Below are 21310 nucleotides of genomic sequence, written 5' to 3' on the forward strand. Positions count from 1 at the left end.
TAACGGGATGAGTCACCAGACAAACAGCAATCACTGCAGAACATAAAGTCCTCAAACCCACCAAACTGGTGATCAGGAAACCGCCTGATTGGTTGTTTTCAGTGAATGGCTGTTCACCCACATCCTGGGAACAAGAAGGTTTTCCAAACTGACACTGGCCCCTAATGCTACACCAAATTAGCTTCCCATTAGCATGAGGACAATAAAGTCTGCTTCTGAACGCCAAGAACAAAAAATAAATATTCAACAAAGCACATTTCTACTGGCATTTAGCAAATACAAATGAATTTGATCATCACAGACAAAAATAGGAGACATTTAACCTGATTTAATGAACAGCAGCAGCTTTTATTCTCACCACTCTGCTCAACAGCTGAGTTAAAATAAACCCAGTGAGTTCATGAACTTGATTTAAGACACCAATTATAAATGTCAGTGTGTGAAAGTGTAGAAAACCGGCTCCATTAAACCCTCCGGTGTTAAATGATGAGAATGTAATGAAACCAGGCGGTTCTGCTGGGTTTAAAATGTAAACAGGCTCTGGGATCTGCCTTCATCATCAGGTGGAAAACAAACTGAACTGGATCTCAAACACTGTTTGCATGAAAGGCGTCTAGAGAGAGTTCGTTCTCCAAGCCTGAGGACTTATCCGTCCTAATTAATATCTGCTGAGAATGAACACTTCAGATCAGAAAAACAACCGCAAACCACGGAAAAACTCTGCATCTGTCTCACGCACTCAGTGAGGTTTGGGGGTTTTACATTTTCAGAGCTGCAAAAGATTGAAATTTAATGTTGAGTCCATTATTTCTTATTCTAGTTGACATCAACTCTCACACCAAAGAGCAACTCAAACAACCTGACATGAACGTTGGGAACCAGAGTACCTGGAGAAAACCCATCTATAGACGAGGAGACATGCTGACTGCTAACACAACCAGGATCGTTTTTGTCGGAAAAATCCAACATTTAAAAATGTTGGATTACCAGGAAGAAGAAACTGAAAAATACATTTAGTTTAATTCACCGCTGAACCAAAATCCAGCCTGATTCTGTACATTTTGGTTTCTGAACTCCAAGAATGATAAAACAAACATTAGATTCTATTATTATTATTATTATTACTGTGGTAAAATGAGTCTTTGTGGAAGATCAGGAATGTAAAACATCTTCTCTCCCCTGGTGTCCAAATCATCCGTCCAAAGATCTTTTCTCCAGAAATCCTGGTTCATTTGTCATTTACTAATAAAATAAATGATATTTCTGTTGTATTCTACTGTCTTTGTTAATGTGAAACTTTTTTATGTATACCTTCTTGTTCGTTTGGTTATTTTATTTTTCTATTGTTGTTCAGTTATTTATTTTGTAGATCAACACTTGTTTTTTTTTTCTAATGTTTGTTGTATATTCACTGAATAAAACATTTATGCTTCATGTTTTTCTTTTGCTTCGAGGAAAATATCAGAAACTAAAGCAGCAGGTTGTCACAGCAGATGCATTTGAACTTTTTATGTATTATGTACTTTTTATGCTTATGTATTTACATAAAGAGCCCTAAAAGAAGCAGTGCATTGTGGGTAATCATCCTTAAACTTCCAAGTCATTCAAAAAAGCGTCCTTTAGACTAATTTTAATTAAATATTTTCCACCTCGATGAATGATTTTTATTCAGTATAGAGACTTTATGATTAATGACCAGAATCATTCAGAGTTTCAGCAGAATAATTCAGGGCACAGGAAGTCGCTTCCTGCTGCTCTTCATCAAAGTCAGTCCAGTTTTCTGGTTTTGATTTCCATCAGCTCTGAATGACTTTCAGCTTTGGACAGAAAGTGAGGAGAAAAGTGGAAGAATTTGTGTCCAACTGTGAAGGTTGAGTTATGACAGAGTGAAGACTTTAATGACGGGTCAAGAAGGTCAAGAACTCAAAGAACTGAGAATATTTCAAGGTCTGCATTTCAAAAGAAAGTAACGCTAACGGTTCCTAATGGTTCCACACCAAGCTTCTTGTCTTGATGGTTAGTATTGAAGTCCAGTTCTAAGATGTGACCCTTGATGATGCCAGTTAGTTAAACCACTAACTGGAAAACTAGATAGTGACAAAACAAGCAAAAATTTTAATTCAAATCACTTTTTTTCTGCTAAATTATTGAATAAATTCACACATGAGCTCAATGACAAAAGATATTTGTTGTTTTTAATCTGTCATTTCGGTCCTTCAACCATCAGATTGGTGAAGTTATTCAACCCATTAGAAAAGTTGACAGTAGACGCTGACATTAGCGTTAGCTGCAACATGTTTAGCATCGAGATGCTTCACTGATGAGCTAACTTGTTTTAGCACAACTTGAACACAAAAATAATCTTTCGAAGCGTCCAATCAGATCGAAGCAGAAATTAACCGTCAGTGTGCCAAGAAAAGCAGTTTTGTCGTCCATCGCAGCTTATGGATGTTACTTGTGCGTCAGATTTACCGTCGTACCAGAAACATGTAAATACAAAAGTTCCTTCTGGATTTTTTTTTTTATGTATGAAAAATGCATTTAATTGCATTTCAATTTTTAATGCTTTAAAGTCTTTTTAAGGTCAAAATTAATGCTAAATTAATTTAGCCGGTCCTGCTGATAAAAATCATACATTTTTGTCACTATTTTCAGAAAGCGAAACTCGTTTGTTAATATTTCAAGTCTTTGTTTCTTTTAATTTTGATGATTATGACTCACGGATGATGAAACGAAGTGTTTTAATCTTCCATCAATAAAAACAGTTTATTTTAACCAGATCCACCATCCAACGACTCTGAATCTTCAGATTGGTGGACTCTGATAAAATATCTGCTTTTTATTAATTTTTCTTCCTGATTTTTATGTCTTGGAAGGTGTGATATAACTCAAGCTTTAGTTACAATAACTCCAGAAAATGTGAATAAAAGAGCCAAAGCCGGTAAGAAAGAGCCAGGAGACGATAGTGTGCTTGACAAAGTACATCTGTTGTTGGACACAAGTAAAGGCCAACAGGTTGTGCTTGGTTACAGTCGCTCACACAGTTCATATTTACACACAACTTTACTATAATGAACTCTACAACATTACAGCCATGTTACAAAGCGGTTTACATTCACGTCTGGTAGAAGGTCAAGCAGCATCTGGGGTCGTCCTGCCACAAACCTCAGAATATTTCACATCTGCAGAGACAAGATGAAACGTTTCACTTTAAAAACAAAACCAGGAATAAAAAAGAAATGAGAAAAGTTGGACTTCCAGTCCTTCACGCTGATCCAAAAGAAGGTTCATAAGCCTTTTTACGAACAACAAAAAGGAGAGGATATTTATTATAGCAACATAAAATAAAACTACAATAATTAAATGTACTGCATTATTTACGGTGGCCCAGAAGGGTCAACAAAATACAAAAGCCACAAAGAAACAACAGCCAAAAGTCACGACCAAGGTGATGCTAACGTTTGTTTTAGCATCACTTCTGTTGCGGCTCTTGCGTTTTCTTGACCCTTCTGAGCCACCGTAAATGTTTTTATACAAAAAGCATAAAAGAAAGAAGAGAAAAGTGGTTAACGTGTTAATATGGACCCAATTACCTGCATCAGGTTAGCTTTACAAGTCAGTTTTACAGTTTTCTAACTGGAATCGCTAAAAGGATTTTTATCTTAACTTCAGTAAATTCTGAAAATGTAAACATAAATAAAGACGATTCTGACCAAATTCTCCTGCTTACAGACACAACAGGCAAACTTTAAACCAGATTTCAGGACTTAAACCTTTTAGAAGCTTTAATTAATAAAGTTTTCAGATTTCTGTCAACTCAGATTTTATTTTTCAAATAACCCCAATGTGAACATTCATCAGAGAAAATGTTATTTCAGTTGAACACTAAATGTCTCTGTTGGAGATGGGAATTTATTGTATCTTTACTATTATAGTCAAAGTAAAAGATTTTCAGTACTTTCTACAATATTTGTCTGATGATGGTCTCAATAAATCTGAAAATATGTTAAATTCAGTCATTTTGTGCAGTTTGGTGTCCTTAGGAAGCCTGTTTAAAATGTTTTATTTAAACTTGTTGGTTGCCGTATCATGCGGTCACAGCCATGCAGTTACTTAAAAAAGACTAAAAATACGTAATAAATAGTTTTTATCATGATATCACAAAATATTGTGATACAATTTTAAGTTAATATCGCCAACTTATAGTTGCTGCTTTCTTTAACTTTTGACATTTTGGCAACAATTAGGACAGATGAAACAAAATATCCAAGCATAATTATTTCTAGAAATGGTTGATGAGATTTTTAGATTTATTCTTTAGATCTGGGAAATATTATTTTTTTTGCAGTAATGAATCATCTCAACGTTACATAGAGTATAAGTAAATGCTTTGGCAGTCTTTTGAAATTATTTTTGTTTATAATATTCATAGTAAATATTCATGTAATCACAGGGTTTCCTCTTTTTTGTGAAATTGTGCTTTAAAGATTCAATAAAAACAACATCTTAATAAAGACAAAGGTTTAACATCAAAGGCTCAAGAAACTAAAAATGAGCAAAAAATTTTAAAACTTTTTCTTTCATTAAATAAAAAAAATTACATTTTATTTTATTTTTTTTAAAGTAAATTTTAAACTAAAGCACTTTGTGGTACAATGTAATTATTTTAGCCAAGAAGACTCTTTACTTTCCATAAGAATAATTTATAAAACACAAAGGAGTGAAAATGAAAAGATGAGTTCAGGAAAATCAGGAGATTCAGATTTTATTTTTTTTGTTCTGGTCACCTGAACTTTTCTTTTATTTCCCTCTTTTGTTTCTGATTAGTTTATCATCTGAATCACTGATTTCACTCCTTCATGTTTTCATTTTTTATCCATCCATGATTAATGGAGCCATTAACGTTTCAACTCATAATTAAATCCATTTGTTAATAACATTTTGAACGATGGAGCGAGCGCCGTTTAAAAATTAAAACTCAGGCAGGAAGCTGTGGTTTTGTGTACAGCAATGATGAAGATTATTAAGGAAAACATCATCATCATCACCATCATCATCATCAGACAGCAGGTCCGATTCAAACCCATTAAAATTCCTCTGATGTCTCGTCTGAACAATGAATGAAGGTCACATTCATTAATATGAATTTAGGCGTCACTTTCTCATAATCACCGATCTTGATATAAATTTTTTATTTTATTTTATTTTTTGCAATAATTTATTTGGGCTTGTAGATATTAAGATGGTCAAGATCGATAAAAATATTTTTGTTATTATTTTAATACTTTATGGTGTTTCAAAAAAAAAAAATATTTGGGAAATTATTTACATATTTGTGTCATTATTTTCTGAAATAATTTATTTTACTTGATCTTGTGGGCGTAATTTCTGCCAAGTTATAAACTTTAACTGGTGGAATATTTGCAAAAAACACGTCAGGTTTGAAACAAAAAACAAATTTGATTTAACTGGTATTCATAGCCACTGCTTAGCAGGGAGGAGGATGTGTAATGCTGCGGGCCTGGTTCTCCTTTAAAGGGACTTTTCTCAATGTTTCAGTGTTAGAATGTGTCACCACATTAAAAATAAACTAATCTATTTTAAGATGTCTTACATATCCCGACACTACTTTAATAATTTTTAGGAATAAACAGAAAACTGATGACATTATTTTGAAATGTTACAAATCAGGAGTTCTTGATCGATACAACGGGGAAAAATCTCAATAAGCTGCAGGAGGTTAATATTGTCCAACCATCTGGATCTTTTAGGAAAAAAACAGAAAATGTTAAAATGTTGTTCCTCTGCCTCACCTGAATGTTAACAACAGGATCAAAACAGGAAGTCGAAAAAATAACTGAAAATCGACAGAAATGATCCTGTGAGATCAAGAGAAGTTTTATTTCCTGTCCCTCTTCCAGCTGCCTGTGTCTCGGTAACGTCAAGGTCGGCCAGCCATGCATATGAATCAGCTCTGCACTAAAAACACAAACATTTTCAAAAACTGGAAATAATAAAAAACACTCCGGCGCTCACGTTTCTTCAACAAGCCGGACCGAATCACAAATTTACAGCAGAAATTAGCAAAACATTTTATCAAAAACAATGAAGTTGTGACTGGATGAGCCACGTAAGCCTCAGTCTGGTTGAACATTCATGTGTTGGCAGAAAGCAGGGATCCTTTCCAGCTCATTTTATTTTAAACTCATTTATCTTAATCACACAAACATTTTGTTTCTCCTCCTCCGTCTAAAAAACAAAACCCTTCTCTCTCAACGTAATCCGTCTAAATTTGACCTGCTTTCCCGTATCAGACGCAGAGGCTGCGTGTTTCTCCTGCGGCGGGAAGCAGCCTGATTGCTGCGGGACTTTAATAAGCCACTGGAGGTTTAATGAATGCTTCACATGCAGAGTTCAGCCCTGTTCCCAGACTGCATCACCAAGCTGAACTGTTTCACTCATGAACTTGTCTGATGGAGATGAATTTGACTTGAACCGACGCCCCAGAGGACGCCTCTTCCTCCTCCTCCTTCTCCTCCTCGTTTGGGAGTTCTCCATCATGTCGAGGTCACGTCTTCAAAGAGACGCCGCTTCAGTTGTTCCACCACTCTGAGTCATTCATTCTCTCGCTGTTCTTCTGTCACTCTCCCTCTAATCCTCCATCATTTCCATGTCCTCCTCTGTTTCTGGCTAATAAAAACTTTTAATCCCCCGAGGAACTCCCTCCATCGTCTCCGTCCGTCTTTTCTCCGTCTTCCAGTGAGCGATCGTCACACGTCGGTGGCGTTCAGGTGCGTGGAGACCGGGTCTTGCGTCTCCAGGACGATCTTCTTCGCCCTCGCTGCGCCCGCTGCCCCTCCGCCGACAGGGTGGATGCTGTCCAAGCGGCCGCCCCGCCCGCGGTCTCTGCGACACTTGAAGACGGCGAGGAAGGCGGCGCGGTAGTTGCGGTTCATCCAGCCGTACAGCAGCGGGTTGGCGAAGGTGGAGCACATGGCGATGACGTGGAATATGGTGTAGAGCAGGCGGTAGTCGCGCATGTCCAGCACGGAGCTGTCGATGTCAGTGGCCAGCTGGAAGGCGTGGATGGGCAGCCAGCAGACGGCGAACACCACCACCATGGTCACCAGCATCTTGGTGGTTTTGCGGCGGCGGCGGTGTCGCTCGGAGCTGGCGCTGCTGCTGACGCCGCTCTCCGCCGGGCTGACGTGGCCGCGCAGCTTGGACCAGATGCGGGCGTAGGCGAAGGAGATGATGGACAGCGGCAGGAAGTACTGCAGGATCAGCATGGAGATGCTGTAGAGCGTACCGTCCGTACCTTTACCGGGCCACTTCTCCCGACAGAACTGTGAGGAAACAGAACCACACGTTCAGTTCAGGTTTACAGGAAAATAATCAATAATCTGCAGGAAAGTCTGGAGAAGCAAGACGCTTGATTTGAGATCATTCTAGATTTTTAAAATCTTTGGTGAACGTTTGTATACTTGTGGTAAAAAAATACTTAAAAACATGACAAAAGTTTTAAAGTTCCTTCCAAGCCTAACAGACTTGAGTCCCTGAACTTTGTCACTTTGTTTCAGGGAAAACCAGGAGAGACATTTTTGACAAATAACTGAGTATTAAAAGCATAAAAGACCTTCAAAAAGTGTCAATAACTGTAGATGAAAACCAAAGACTGCAGGAATGTCCGTCTGTTTGGCAGGAGAATATACAGAAATGAATTCTTGATAAAAACCACCAAAATGATTCTTATTCCTAATCTAGCCGCTCTGTACATCTGCTACGATCGTTAAATATTTCACCCTTTCATGTGGAAAGTGACACACGGCAGTTCTTTTTTTTTTTAGAAAGATGAAAGGAAAAAGTGAAAAAGTGAAGCTCTGCAGCATCCAGGTGGAGGAATTACACTAAGTGCAGAAATCCACGGTAAAAAAGATAAAAGCGAGAGTGAAGGAGGCAGCAGCTGGGAGAAGAGAAGAATCTGGGAGGAGAAAAGTCAGACAAGGAGAAACGGAGGAAGAAAAGGAGCAGCAGGATCAAAGCACAGGTTTGTTTGCTGCTTAGGTGTGTGTGTGTGTGTGTGTGTGTGAGAGAGAGAGAGAGAGAGAGAGAGAGAGAGAGAGAGAGAGAGAGAGAGAGAGAGAGAGAGGAATCACTGGCAGAGTTGGGTAGTAACTAGTTACATTTACTCAATTACATTTACTTCAGTAACTTTTTTGGGAAAAAAAACTCTTAGGAGTATTTTTACTACGCTGAACCTTTTTCTTTTACTATTATGAAGTATTTCTACTCTTACCTGAGTAAAATTTCTGGATTTTTTATCCACTGAATGAAGAACAAACATGTTTTAACCAAAAACACAGACACACATACGCAGTTTTTAAAGTTTCTTAAGTCTTTTATTCAAATAAATTGATGTGGAAAAAATTTCTTTTGCCTGATTTATTTATTTTTTGTTACTTACATGAATTATTGTCATTAATTTTCACTTATATTTACATTTTGGTCTGTCTGATAATGTAATTTTTAAATATTAAATGATTTGATCAGTTACTCAGTGCTTGAGTCATTTTTTGGACGGCTACTTCCTGAGTAAAACCTCAGCCCTCCTGAGCTGCTGGCTACTTGTAAGGTAAGGCTACCTGTAAGGTAAAGCTACCTGTAAGGTAAAGCTACCTGTAAAGTAAGGCTACCTGTAAGGTAAAGCTACCTGTAAGGTAAAGCTACCTGTAAGGTAAGGCTACCTGTAAGGTGTGGCCGGGGTCCAGCACAAACGAGCCGTACTCTCTGAAGATAGCCATGGGGCTGGCCAGGACGGCGCTCAGCACCCAGGTCAGCGCTATCACCCCGAAGCACACATCCTTCCTCATCCTGGTCTCCAGGTGGTACACGATGCACCTGAAACACACACACACACACCCAGGGCTGAGTCCAGCTTGTAAAACACACACTGACACTAATGATGGCCTCAGATGCTTAATGGATGCTGGAGCTGAGAGGAATTTCATGAACAAGCAGCAGGAAAGCTCTCCACCCTTGTAATGTTGCCACTTAACCTCAGCCTGCGCAGGAAGAGCAGCAACAAAAGCCGTATGGATTATTCAGGCTGATGTCTCTGTGGGAGCAGCTTGTTATTTCTGAAGCATCCCAGCGGTTTTAGAATCCAGAGCAGGAACTTCAGTCAGAAAACATCTTGAGAACTCACTGTGTGGTTTTATTTAAAGCACAAAGAAGACCAGAAGATGTCAGATCAAAATGATGGAACATCAGATTTCTTCATGTTCCACATTCAACAAACACTCAGAACCACCAACTTTAAATTAAAAATATGGATTCTAAGATTTCAAATGATGTGAAGTACATGGAAACAAAGAAATAAGTTGTTCTTTATTTCCAATGGTTTTGTGCATTAATAACATTTTAGGGCTATTCGTAATTTAGAAACACAATTAAAGAAAAATAGACTTGACTTGATTTGGCAGAAATAAAAATCCTCTTCTGAACTATTAAATATAAAAATTATCCACCCATTTCTATCGATTGTGTTTACCTAAAGTATTTATTTGCCAATTAAATAAATTTTAATTAAATAAAAATAACAATAGCTGTTAGCAGTCACCAACTGAGTTTCAATAAGCAGGAATGACGCAGCTTCCTCTGGTCAAATAAATATTCCTGCTGTTGGTTTCTTTCCATCTTCAGGGTTTATTTTGAGTGACTCGGTTTAAGCCATTTATCCATTATTATTTTTAAACGCAATCCTTTGGTAAGCTAGCTGTGGCGTCGCGCTTTGAGATGACGTCACGGCGGCAAATAAAGGGTCGTTTACATGCAGTACCCTGCGCACCACTAGGGGCGCCCGCGGACCACCAGCAAGACTGTTCCAGAAGAACTACAGATTCCAGTCACTGGTTGCCATGGAGATTCCTGCCTTTTCTAGTGCAGTTGTTTTTAAAGTTCGAGCCTCAGTCACAGTGTAGAAAACCGTAACTCCTATCATGAGCGGATCATGAGCGTTAGAAACATCTGGTGGCTAAAAATGTGAATTTTTACATCTTTACAGACGTCCATCCATCTGATATAGGAGGAGGAAATCAATTATTGATCAGAGTTTCTCATAAGACAACGGTTCCCCTCTTTCCTTCCAGTTTTTAGTTGTGTTGGACAGTTTTCAACCTAATTTGAGCAGTTTCTGAAATCTCCTTAGATGTTTTCTCTGCTAATAATTTGACCTTTCTTAGACTAACATCTTTTCCACGACTATTGAATGTGTCTTCTGACATCGATGGCCAATAAATGAGAAGCTACTCATTGCATCAATATCATTTTACTCATCATCCAGTCAGGAGGCTTGGACGTGTTTGCAGAGGTAAATCTAGTTGGCGGCGTTTTTTGGGGATAGTTACTGTTCAGCCAGTTAACAATCAGCTTTTTGTGACTCAAACTTTCATTTTGCCCAAAGATTATTAGTCTTAGAAGGTACTTTATATGACAACCAACAATAACAGTCACATCTATAACAAGGTTCTCACATGCTATTTTAAATTTAACTTCTAAATTAAACATTTTTCCTCATTCAGCCGAAACACCATCTAATTTACCTCAGATGCTCATCCTTCCTGCAGACTGTAAATTACTCTCCAATTATCACCAACTTAGGAAAACTAATGAAGCTTAACTGTGATAAAAATATTACTATATCATTATACTGAGCCAGAGCTGCAGACCTGCAGCTTGATGTTGTGATTCCAGCTGCAGTCTCATTAGGAATGCCAAGTCCTTCACTGCCACCGTTTCTGAGAAACGTTGGTACTCTGATGCATGCATAAAGAGCAGATGAAGAGGTGCAGGTGAAAAGCTAATGAAGGACTTTAATGCAACTTAATTCCACTTAGAGCTGGAATCGTGACTCCAGAGAACCAACAGGAAATCCAGTAATGGGCGGAACTGGAGGAAACTGGTACAAAATTTAAAAAGTGACAAACATGAACCAGCAGGAGAAAAAAAAACACTCAAATACTTACTGCCATTTTTTAATAAACATTTTTCTTGACATTGTATAAAAATGTCAAAAGGTCAGAGAGACGTTATGGGAGAAACATGTAAATAATAATCATTGCACACATTGTTCTGAAAAAGTGTGACTTTTTCTTATAAGGCCAGGTTGATTTTGGCCAAGTTTTACTATTATTAAATGAAATTAGAGCTGAATCTTGCTTTTACTTGGTATATTTTTATAATCTGTCATATTTAAATGGGACAGATTACAGATTAAACCCATCAGAGAACTTCATCACAGTGCTGTAGAAATGTAAAGCACAAATAAGAAACCTCAACATTTATAACGTTAATATACTTTCTCTTTAATATACTTTCTGTTTTGACAAACTAATGTCAAAAATATACATTTAAGTAAAAGATTCCCTGGGACATTTCAGGTCATTTCACTCAATCAGCCTCTTTTTCATATTACTGAGAACCAACTGCTGACACAATCATTTAAAAACCCACAAAGTGAGAAAACAAAACATTTCTTCTTTGTCCCAGTTTGAGCTTTTTGTGTCAATAATTTGGGAAAATCAGCGACCAGGAATCCATCAACAACCCTGATTATGCCAGTGAGAAAGTGCAGCAGGTAGACTGGAAACCAACATGGCAGCTCCTCCCTCTGATGGCTAATTAACCGCCTGACTGAAACTCTGAGAAAACGCATTTAATCTGCCTGATTAACAGAATAACTGGATCAATTCAAACACTTTCTGCCATCAGAAAGTCTTTTAATCTGAGGTGACCACGTCTTATTTTGTGAAAAAGCTGAAGAATTTCCAAAGTTATGACATTATTAAACTGTTGGACTGGATCTAAAGGCAATAAAATCAAAGCATGAACACTGCAGTAAATGTGTCTGGCTGCCACTTATTTTGGAGGTGAAACAAAAACAAACTCTGACTTTGTTGTCCTGATTTTTAGTTGTCGCCTCCAGTGAGCAGTAAAGATTAACACCCGGAGTCGTTATCGTCTCCACCGCTCTTTTTCCTGTCTTTCTTTTTATTTATATTCGGTGAATGCACCGTTCGTCAGCCAGGTGTACCTCTGCGGTCTTCTGGCAGCCATCTGTTTGCTGTGGATTAAAAGCTGGCGTCGCTCCCTTTGGTGCCGAAGCCGAAGCAGAAACGCGCGAGAACACCTGAGCAGTGGCCAGAGTTTAACCTGTGCAAAGGTGAGATTAAAAGTTTCCTCCGGCCTCCGGAGCTGGAAAGTGTTTAAAGCTCAGCAGAAACGATTCGGGTTGTTTGAGCAGGTGCTGGACATCAGCAGCATATGGTCACAAAAAGAAAAGCTTTCAATTTTGGATAGCAGGGAAATCTTTCAAATCATTCTGAACGCAAATCATTTAAAACATCTTTAGATTAAGAGAGTTAATGGGCTGTGCATCAGCAACATTTTTATGTTTTCCTGTCCAGGGAGTGAAGAAGTTTTTCTTGGCTAGCTGGTGAATTTTCTGCAGGATTGCTGGCAACAAACAAAGTCCCTGTTAACTGAACCCAATCCATTTTATTCAGTTCAAGGCATTTTTCTTCCAAACAAGCAGCAACAATAAATAGAGGCTCAAATTAAATATAACTAGAATGTTTTTATTTTCCTGATCTCAGTCCAATAAAGCAGAACTCAATAGCTTTGTGTAAAATGAAGCCAAACCAACTTAATTAAGTTAAATTACTTCTTTTTTTTTACCCTTTATGCCACTTAAAAGGCAATTCTGCCAAATGAAGAAAGTAAAATCTGAAACATAAATATGTCTCGCGTTACTCAGAATACAAATAATTTTGTTAATTCTGTTTCCTAGAAAAGCAAACTATGAGAACTTGTGTTTTAAATCAATGCATGTGAATCTGAGATTTAAAAACAAAACAAAAAAACATAAGAAATGTAATGGATCTGAGACTGAACCCTGGAGGAACGCCATTTTTACTGAGCAGAACTGAAAACTGCAAAAGCCTGAAGGAATTTAAGAGCCTTTAACAGAGAAATTCAACAAAATATGATGTCATAAATCCTAATTTGAGTAAAATTCAGGTTACATCTAGCAAGATTTTTACTTACTGGACTGAATCTCTGCCAGTATTTGTTGATTTTCCACTTTCTCACACTACATGCTCATTAATAAAACTTTTATTTGTGGTTATGTTCAAAACACTGAACTGGAATTACATCAGGGAAATAGAGAAAATTAAAACCAGTAAATCAAATAAGGTGAAAGTAGAGATGAAAAGAAGAAATGTGTGAAAAAACAAAACAACACAAAGAATAATATGCATATATCTCATAAAAATGTAAGTAAGGCTTGACTCAAACAGAAACACCAGGGATTTCTCCCCAGCAGATAGAAAGAGAAGAAAACTCATTATGACACTGCTGAGGCCCTCAGGAGAATCTCAATGCACTAAATGTAATATAACAGTGTTTAAAATTTAATCCTTTGCTGTTTCCAGGATTAAAATTTAATTCTGGATGCAAATCTTGTAGCCTGCGGTGCTCCACGGGTCCGGCAGGTCTGAAATCCTCCATAAGGTAGAACAAATTTAAATTATGAAAATCAGAAAATCAGGTTTCCTGCTGTTCTGAATAATTTATTATAGTGACCAACATTCAGCCAATCAGACGAAGGAAAGCAGACGACAACCAGGAAAGCAGGAAATGCTCGTCTCTCTCTGAGTCCAGGAAAAACAATGAAATCCAAAATATTTCTTTTTCACCTCTATGAAAATCCTTTTTCTATTTTTAAAATGAAAAATAACTTAAATAAAATTATTATTAAAAGTAAAATCTTGAAAATAAATGTATCTATATTCGTTTCAAACCAGATCCGATTTTAATAAAAGTTTTTTCTAGATTTTAAAAAAAAAAATTTGTTTTATACAAAAGAAACTGCAAAAGACATAAGGTACCATCAAAAAGTGGATTTTATTCCAATCATCTCTTCTGTGAGACGATGGAGAATAAATTTTTCAAAAGAAGATAATTGATCAAAAATCAATCAACAGGTTTATTGAACCTGACGAGGTTTTAAGGTCTGAAGTGGCCATAAAGGTTTAAAGAATCAACCAAAGCAGATGACGACAGTCTGATGCTTTAAGCTCCACCCACCTGTGGCGGTCCAGGGCGATGACGTTGAGCGTCACCGTGGAAACGTGCACGGCGAGGACCTGGGCGTAGGGCAGCAGGAAGCAGAGCGTGCTGCCGAACTTCCACTCCCCCTGCAGCGTGTAGACCAGCGTGAAGGGGAGGCACAGCGTGTTGACCAGCAGGTCAGCTGCAGGACCAGAACACACAGGTCCACTGTTACTCATCTCAGTCACAAAAACAGAACAGAACCACAGCATCTGGACTTTGACTAGGTCAACATGGCATCTTGATTCTTTTCTCTTTCAGTCAGCCTGTTGTGGATCTGCTGTTGTGTTCAGGATCATGGTTCTGCTGACCCAGTTGGTATTAAACCATATTAAACTCCACAGTACTTCAGAGGAGTTCACTGCTGCTGCTGAACCAGCTCAGATCATCGCCAGCGTCTCACTGCTGGCTCAACGAGTCGACTCTGATCTTATCGCAGCTGAAATAATCATAAGAAAAGATTCATTACTTTTGGATAACTGATGCTTTTTGTCAAAAAAAATGTAATTCTGACATATTTTAGGTTCAAAAATATCATCCAAGTATTTTCCTTCAGTCGTTCTGGTGGTGATGCAGGAAAGCTCTCCAGTAGCAGTCAGTCCTGCAGTGAATCTGAAGGAACCTCTGACTGAAGACTTGCTGCATGACAGTCTCTGTTAACATGTTAACAGCTCAATATCCAGGCAGCAGAGACAATACTCCTGGATGCCACCATCATTTGTTCTCAAGCTCTGCTAATCCACCTCATTTGCTTTTGCAGCTCCTCTTTAAATCTCCTCCTGGTCAAAAGGCTGGAAAACCTGGCAGAGAGACGCTGGAGCAGGAGAAACGTTCTTTTCTCCTGCTGAAGCCTCGTTTTAACTCCTCTGAGATCCAGGGCTGTAGTTTGGGTTTTATCTGAGCTGTTGAGAACCTAATTAGCTGCTCCCAGTTGTAAAAACAACAACCTGTTGCCACGGTTACACATCACAACAACCGTCCAAAAGTAAAAATGTAAGAGGAAAAATTCTTCCAGCTCCACAGCATCCAAAACCAGAGAGAATAACTGTCAGCCATCAAACACAAATCAGAGCCAACATCACAGCTGCAGTCTGATGAAACCATGAGAGCAGCAGAAAAGCAGCTCAGTCACATTCATTCCCTCAGATTTATCGGTCTGCCTCTTAGCCAAACATCTCCACTGTTGGTGACCGGTCATTTTCAGGTGAGCCGTTTTAGAAGTAAAACTGAAGCAGGAGAAAACTCGTATACATGAGGTTGAACTGAGTGACTGCAAGGCGCCCAGATCATCAACCCTCCACTGCCGTGCTGGAAAGTCTGAGCCGTTTTCTCTGATATGCTGAGTTTGGGTTTAATTGTTCATGAAACATCCTTCAGATATTACTTTCACCTTTAACCCTTCCAATCAGCAGCGTTTCTGGTTCAGAATGTTTCTCTTTCATGAAGTTTAACTTTTAGGATGCTTACTGAGGTCTGGACAAAAAATATGTTTTACAGGATGTTTGATTTCAAATAGTCTCAAAATATCTTTATTAGCCTTTGACTGGGACTTCTGCCTTCATGGATCTGATCTCTCCTGCTTGCTGCAACTAGCCGAGCAAAGCTCAATGGACAAACACAACCATTAGTCTAATTCTGTCTGATTTGGGAAGGATCAGATAAAAATGCATATCTAAATAGTTTACAAAGTATAATCAGATATTCTGCTTTGAAGTAGCTCATCTTGCTGTCATTAGGAACGTCTGTCATCCTCCTCCAGTTAATGTTTTCTGAATGAGCAGCAGAAGTTGCTGAGCATCAATCCTCCACCAGACCTCTCTGGGATTTGCATCTTTCCCTTCATGGCGGATAATTAATCACTCTGATCGTTTCGGCTGGTCGGGGATGATTGCTCTGAACGTTACGCAAACTGCATCCATCCTGCTAACAACGAGACGGAGGAGGAGGCCAACACAGCTCAACAAACCAAACAAATTATTTTTTTCAAGGGTTTATATCCGAGACGCGAAATCGTCTTTTAGATAAATAGAAACTCATTAAAGATTTATGAGCCTCCATGAAGAGAAAGAAGCTGCAGAAAGGCAGCTGTGAGTCGGATGATGCAACATTTCTCATTTTAATGCGAATACAGTATGTCACAGCATAACTTTAAATGTTTGTACAGGAATATAAGTGAAATGGACCCACAAAAAGCAGCTCCACATTATTTTCAAACAGCCAAATCCTTTAAGCTGATGTGGTTTAATTCTCCATCAGGTTTAATTTGTCTGTTGTGCTTTTAAATCCTGAATTATTTTCCCCCTGATCTTTATTTATCATGACGCTCCTTCAGGCCTGCTCTTATGTCACGATCCAGAGATTATTGTTGAGTCAGCTGAGGACGTGCAGAGGCAGAACCGAGCCTCAGAGTCCAGCCCAACTCAGCTTGGGGAACCGTGACGCCATCTGCCCAGAGATTTGCCCACAGACAGCAGGTCACATGACCTCTGCAGCCACCAGGAAGCCAAACATCATCTCCAGCCAAACCAACAATCAGACCAGGACAGGATGTCAACTTTAGACTTTAGTTCCTGTAACTGAGTGAAACCCAGTCCAGCCTAGATGCTGTTCTTGTTATTTTTTTAAGCCATGAAGGTAATCCTCTTGGATATGTTTTACAATAATCCCAATACTGGGAAGCAAAAAGATTAGCTGGAAGACAAAAGCGAACAAGACAAAAACTCATTTGAGTCTAAATCAGTGTTGCTATGGGGACAGCAGCTGAGACAGAGACTGGTCCGAGTGTCTGAGTCAACATTAGTCCTGAAGTCCATCCTGTCCATTTGTCTCCATGTCTTCGTCCAGTATTGGATACAGTGAGACTGGACTTTGTAGTAATGGACTTAATTGCAGGATCTGTAATTAATTCATTGCAATTGATCACATTTTAATTGAAAGTCATATAATCAGCAAAAAAAATAACCATTTTAAATCTGAAAGCAGCACAGAAGTTGTTTCATTTGTCTGTTTTTAGATTATTAAACCACCAGATTGGTGCAAAGTGCTTTTCATTCCTTCAGCTCTACAGAGTTTCGTTCATGAGAAGTTTTTTAATTTGTGGACGTCTGTGTGCTGCTACACGTTTAGCACTGAGATGCGATTTCAGGCTCTAATAGCTTCACTAATTGGTTAACTCCTGTCAGCACAACGTGAAAATCAGTAGTTTTTCAAACATCAGATCCATTTCTGAAGCAAAAATTAACCTGCTTCATCGTCCATCGCTGTTTTTATGGGTTTCTTATGGGCTTATGAAAAATACAAATACACAAGTTTGGGTTGGAACCTTTGTATGTAAAAAAAAAAGAATTGTTTTAAATTATTAATGCGTTACAATCTATGTAATTACGTAACCAAAATTGAGACGAAAGATACAAAAGACATTGAAACTGAGTCACAATCCAAGAGGAAGTTTCAAATAACGAGATGAAACTCCAGAATTTAAGAAAAAATGGTAAAAGTCAATTAAATTTCCAAATAATAAATGATCAAATGAATACATGGAATAAATCTGACAAAAAAATAATAAGCATTTTTATGACCCTAGCAGACAAGGGCAGAATATGTTTTAGTCAGGTAATAAGAAAAAAAGCTTGTGTATCTTCTTATGCAGTGTAAGCAAACATTTGATTTAAAATGCATTTGGCAAAACAGAGATAATAAACCAGAGCAGAGAGGAATTGATGTGCAGAACATGAGAAAAATGCATCTTGTCATTCTGTCAACTATGTGCAACATTTTACTGTAAACTGAAAACAAATGAAGTCTGGTCTTTAGTAAATTCAGCATTTAAAGGTACAAATAAAAATAGATCTTTCTGAAGACGTTACAGATTCACAGCATCAGGACTCAGTTCAGACTCTCATCAGGTTGAATTTCAGTTAACAGCTGAACCTTTCCTCTGACGAGACATTAACGGGTCAGAAGGTCCAGTGAAACCGCTTCTCCACAAGGCGGGTCGGGGTCAAACCCTGCAGAACCCAAGGACTTTAGATGACTAAGTTTTCAATAAGCGCGTTCTGTCGGGGCGGATTAGACCAGAACCGAAGCTCTGCACCGAGTCGGCTGCAGTTTGGCTTCTTCTGTTTCTAATGTGGCGCCTCGGGGCGAAGAGAGAAATGAAGAAATCAGAAAAGACAAACCAGGAAGAGGAGGAAAAAACAGCCTAATAACACAAACACCTTATTGAAGAAATACATTTTAGGTTTATATCTAGCAATTGAAATGTATTTTCTGGTTTTGCTTTTTTTGTATGTTTCAAACTAAATCAATTGTATCAGGAAAAAACGTTTTTAAAGAAATAAGGAGATCCAAACTAACCTGATCCCATGTGAAAACATATCACACATGTATCATGTTTTGGTTCTACTTCATAAAATAAAATGTAAAAAATCACGAAGCCCAACACTGAGAGCCTTTATCTACAAATAAAGAAAACATTTAACCTTCCCAGGAGTCACCAAAAACTACAGCAGGAGTAACAATCCAGCACAAATTAATGCAACATCAGATGGAAATAAATATTGTGACATTATTATTCAAATAATGTCACAATAAATGTATGTAATGATCAAAGTGTCAGGCAGTGAACATTATAGTGTAGGAGGAAGTAGCAGCAGATATCTATTTGAAATGCAAAACTTTTATTGATTTAAAGAAAATGAAGCATCAACTCTCTGCCAAGCATCTGCTCTGCTTCCCAGGCTTCATAAGGCATGACAGAAATCTTCCTGAACTTCTGATGTTTAAAGTCATGAACTTTTCTCTATTTTTCTCTCTGTTTCATGTTCCTTATTAAACCTTCAGCAGAAAAGAAAAAACGAGACTCTCAAATAAAAGGAGATCTGAAGGAGCTGAAGTTGCTTCATCCTGAACCTCCAGAAACTTTTAGTAGCAACAACAAATCAAGTTGTGTGTCTGCCTGACAAAAAGCTCCTTTAACAGCGTGTTTACTTCCACAGAGGACGGCAGGAAGGGAATCTTTTCATGTCAATTTCTCCAGAAGCTGCAGCTAAACAAACAAATCAGATGAATATTTGGGGCTGTGAGAGCTGAAATCTCCAAAACAGAACCAGCAACATCAAACGGCAGCATTTCAAAAGGAAACCAACCTGCCACCAAATAAACAAAAAAAACTCAAACATACAAGCAGGACTCAAATCAAAGTCCCAGCAGGCGACACAGGAAGAGCTAGTTTCTCTTTAATGGCGTCTCATCTACCTGAAACTAAACCCGAAGAAGTCTAGTTTATCCTCCATCATTCTTACGATTTGTTATAAATGCCAAATGCTGGACTGAATAAATTTACTCCAGAAGTTGATCCTTGTTTTAAGGAAAAGCAGATTGAGTCTGAATGAATGAATCATCAGAAACAAACTGAATTGATTCATCTGCCTTATTTATCTGGGTGCTAAATATACGCTACATAAATAAACAAAAATATTAAAATCTGTGGATTGTATTATTTAAGTTTCAAGTTAAACTTTTCAAACGTGCATCTTTGCAGATTTTCACAGGTTATGAAACAAGTTGATTCTCCTGCAGACTCAGCGGTCAGCAGCGTTTCCAGCTCCTACACGTCGTTTCAAACTCACATTTCCAGAGTTTTCAGTCTTTTTACAAAAACAGGCCTTGGACGGACGAATGATCTCTGCTACATTAACTGTTTTCTGTGGACCTCCAGTGTAGAGTTTCAGATTATTCCAGTCTATAAAGCAGTTATGGACTTTCACTGAGTCATATTTCTCTCTTCCTTCCTGCTGCTTTTCAAACGTCTCCTTTTTCCTCCTTCCTATTCAGTTCTCAGAAGAAAAATGAAAACGTGTCGGTTGTTTCAGCCTGTGATACCAGATAAAATGGCATCATTTATTCAGGTTCATTTGACAGCCTCTCACTGGTCTAATTTCCATTTCAAACTCAACCCTGGGTGGTTCGCTTCAGTCCCACTTCTGGGATGGTTCTCCTCTGAAACTGGGCCTGTCTGGCACAAAAGGCTCACGGCCTCGTTTACATTGTGTGCCTCTCAGCAGTATTGTTGCCTTTTCTCATTATGCAAGAAGTGCTGAAAAAGTACAAAATGGCCGTCTGCCACTTCTTCTCCATTACGGTTTGTTCATTCGACCAGAAAAGATGCCATTCTGGTGTCCTGAGACGACTCTGACGGGGAGAGAGAGCAGCCCGCTCGGCGCAGACATGGGAGAAAGACTTCAAACGGGAAGAAGCTGCGTTACGCAGCGGGACGGGACAGTAGGACGGGACAGCGGGACGGGACAGCGGGACGGGACAGCGGGACGGGGCAGCGGGACGGGACAGCGGGACGGGACAGCGGGACGGGACAGCGGGACGGGACAGCGGGACGGGACAGCGGGGACTGAGACGCAAACCGAACATGGCGAGCCATTCGACTCATGTCTCGGTTTAAAGCAGCTGGAAGCAACAATGTTTAAAGTCACATTACAGTTTTCTGCAATTCAGCTGGAATGTGACCTAAAACATCATGTGGAGACACAAGAGGAAGAAGTTTAACAAACACAGGGAGATTTCAGCTGCATAAAGACTAAATAAATGTCAAACATACGAGGCGATGTAACATTCCCCTCAGGATCAGGTGAAGTGGTGAAACGCTACTGAACGTTTCCATGGTTACACAGACAGGTTGGGGTGAGTTCATCTGACATTCACACCGTGGGAACAGAAAACCTACATTACCTGTTCGATACCCGTTTGGCTTTTAGTCAGTTTAGTGCCAACATGTTGATTGGTTGTTTCTGCTTCCCTGAGGTGATCCGTTTCACCCTCACCTCTCTTCTTTAGATACCAGCAGAACCTGACCTGATGACCTCTGACCTGAACCTTCAGGACGGCCTTCTCCCAGCTGCAGAACATTTCCAGGACCAGAGGACTAAAGTCTCCGATCAGAGAAACTCATCCAGGCTTTAGTTTCTCTTTAGTGGCTTTGATTCCTGAAGCAGCATCTTCACAGGTCTGATTGACAACCCAACGGTCCAGAACGCTGCTGCTGGAGTTCTGACCAGAACCAGGAGGATAGAGACACCACCCGGTTCTACACCACCCAGCTCTACAGTCCTTCACTGAGAGAATA

General features: G+C 38.9%; 1 protein-coding gene across 2 annotated transcripts in view; it reads right to left on the reverse strand.

Moving 5' to 3' along the window:
* Positions 1-2966: 2966 nt before the first annotated feature.
* Positions 2967-21310, reverse strand: part of npy2rl (neuropeptide Y receptor Y2, like) — a 53697-nt gene continuing 35353 nt past the window's right edge. For both annotated transcript variants that reach the window (XM_032584048.1, XM_032584047.1), the window contains exons 4-6: positions 14149-14314; positions 8745-8898; positions 2967-7346 (exon numbers count right to left, since the gene is read on the reverse strand). In XM_032584048.1, coding sequence (XP_032439939.1) covers positions 6771-7346; positions 8745-8898; positions 14149-14314 — 896 coding nt within the window. In that variant the 3' untranslated portion in view covers positions 2967-6770. The remainder of the gene's footprint in view (positions 7347-8744; positions 8899-14148; positions 14315-21310) is intronic.

Source organism: Xiphophorus hellerii, chromosome 14, assembly GCF_003331165.1.
Source record: "Xiphophorus hellerii strain 12219 chromosome 14, Xiphophorus_hellerii-4.1, whole genome shotgun sequence".
Classification (NCBI taxonomy): domain Eukaryota; kingdom Metazoa; phylum Chordata; class Actinopteri; order Cyprinodontiformes; family Poeciliidae; genus Xiphophorus; species Xiphophorus hellerii.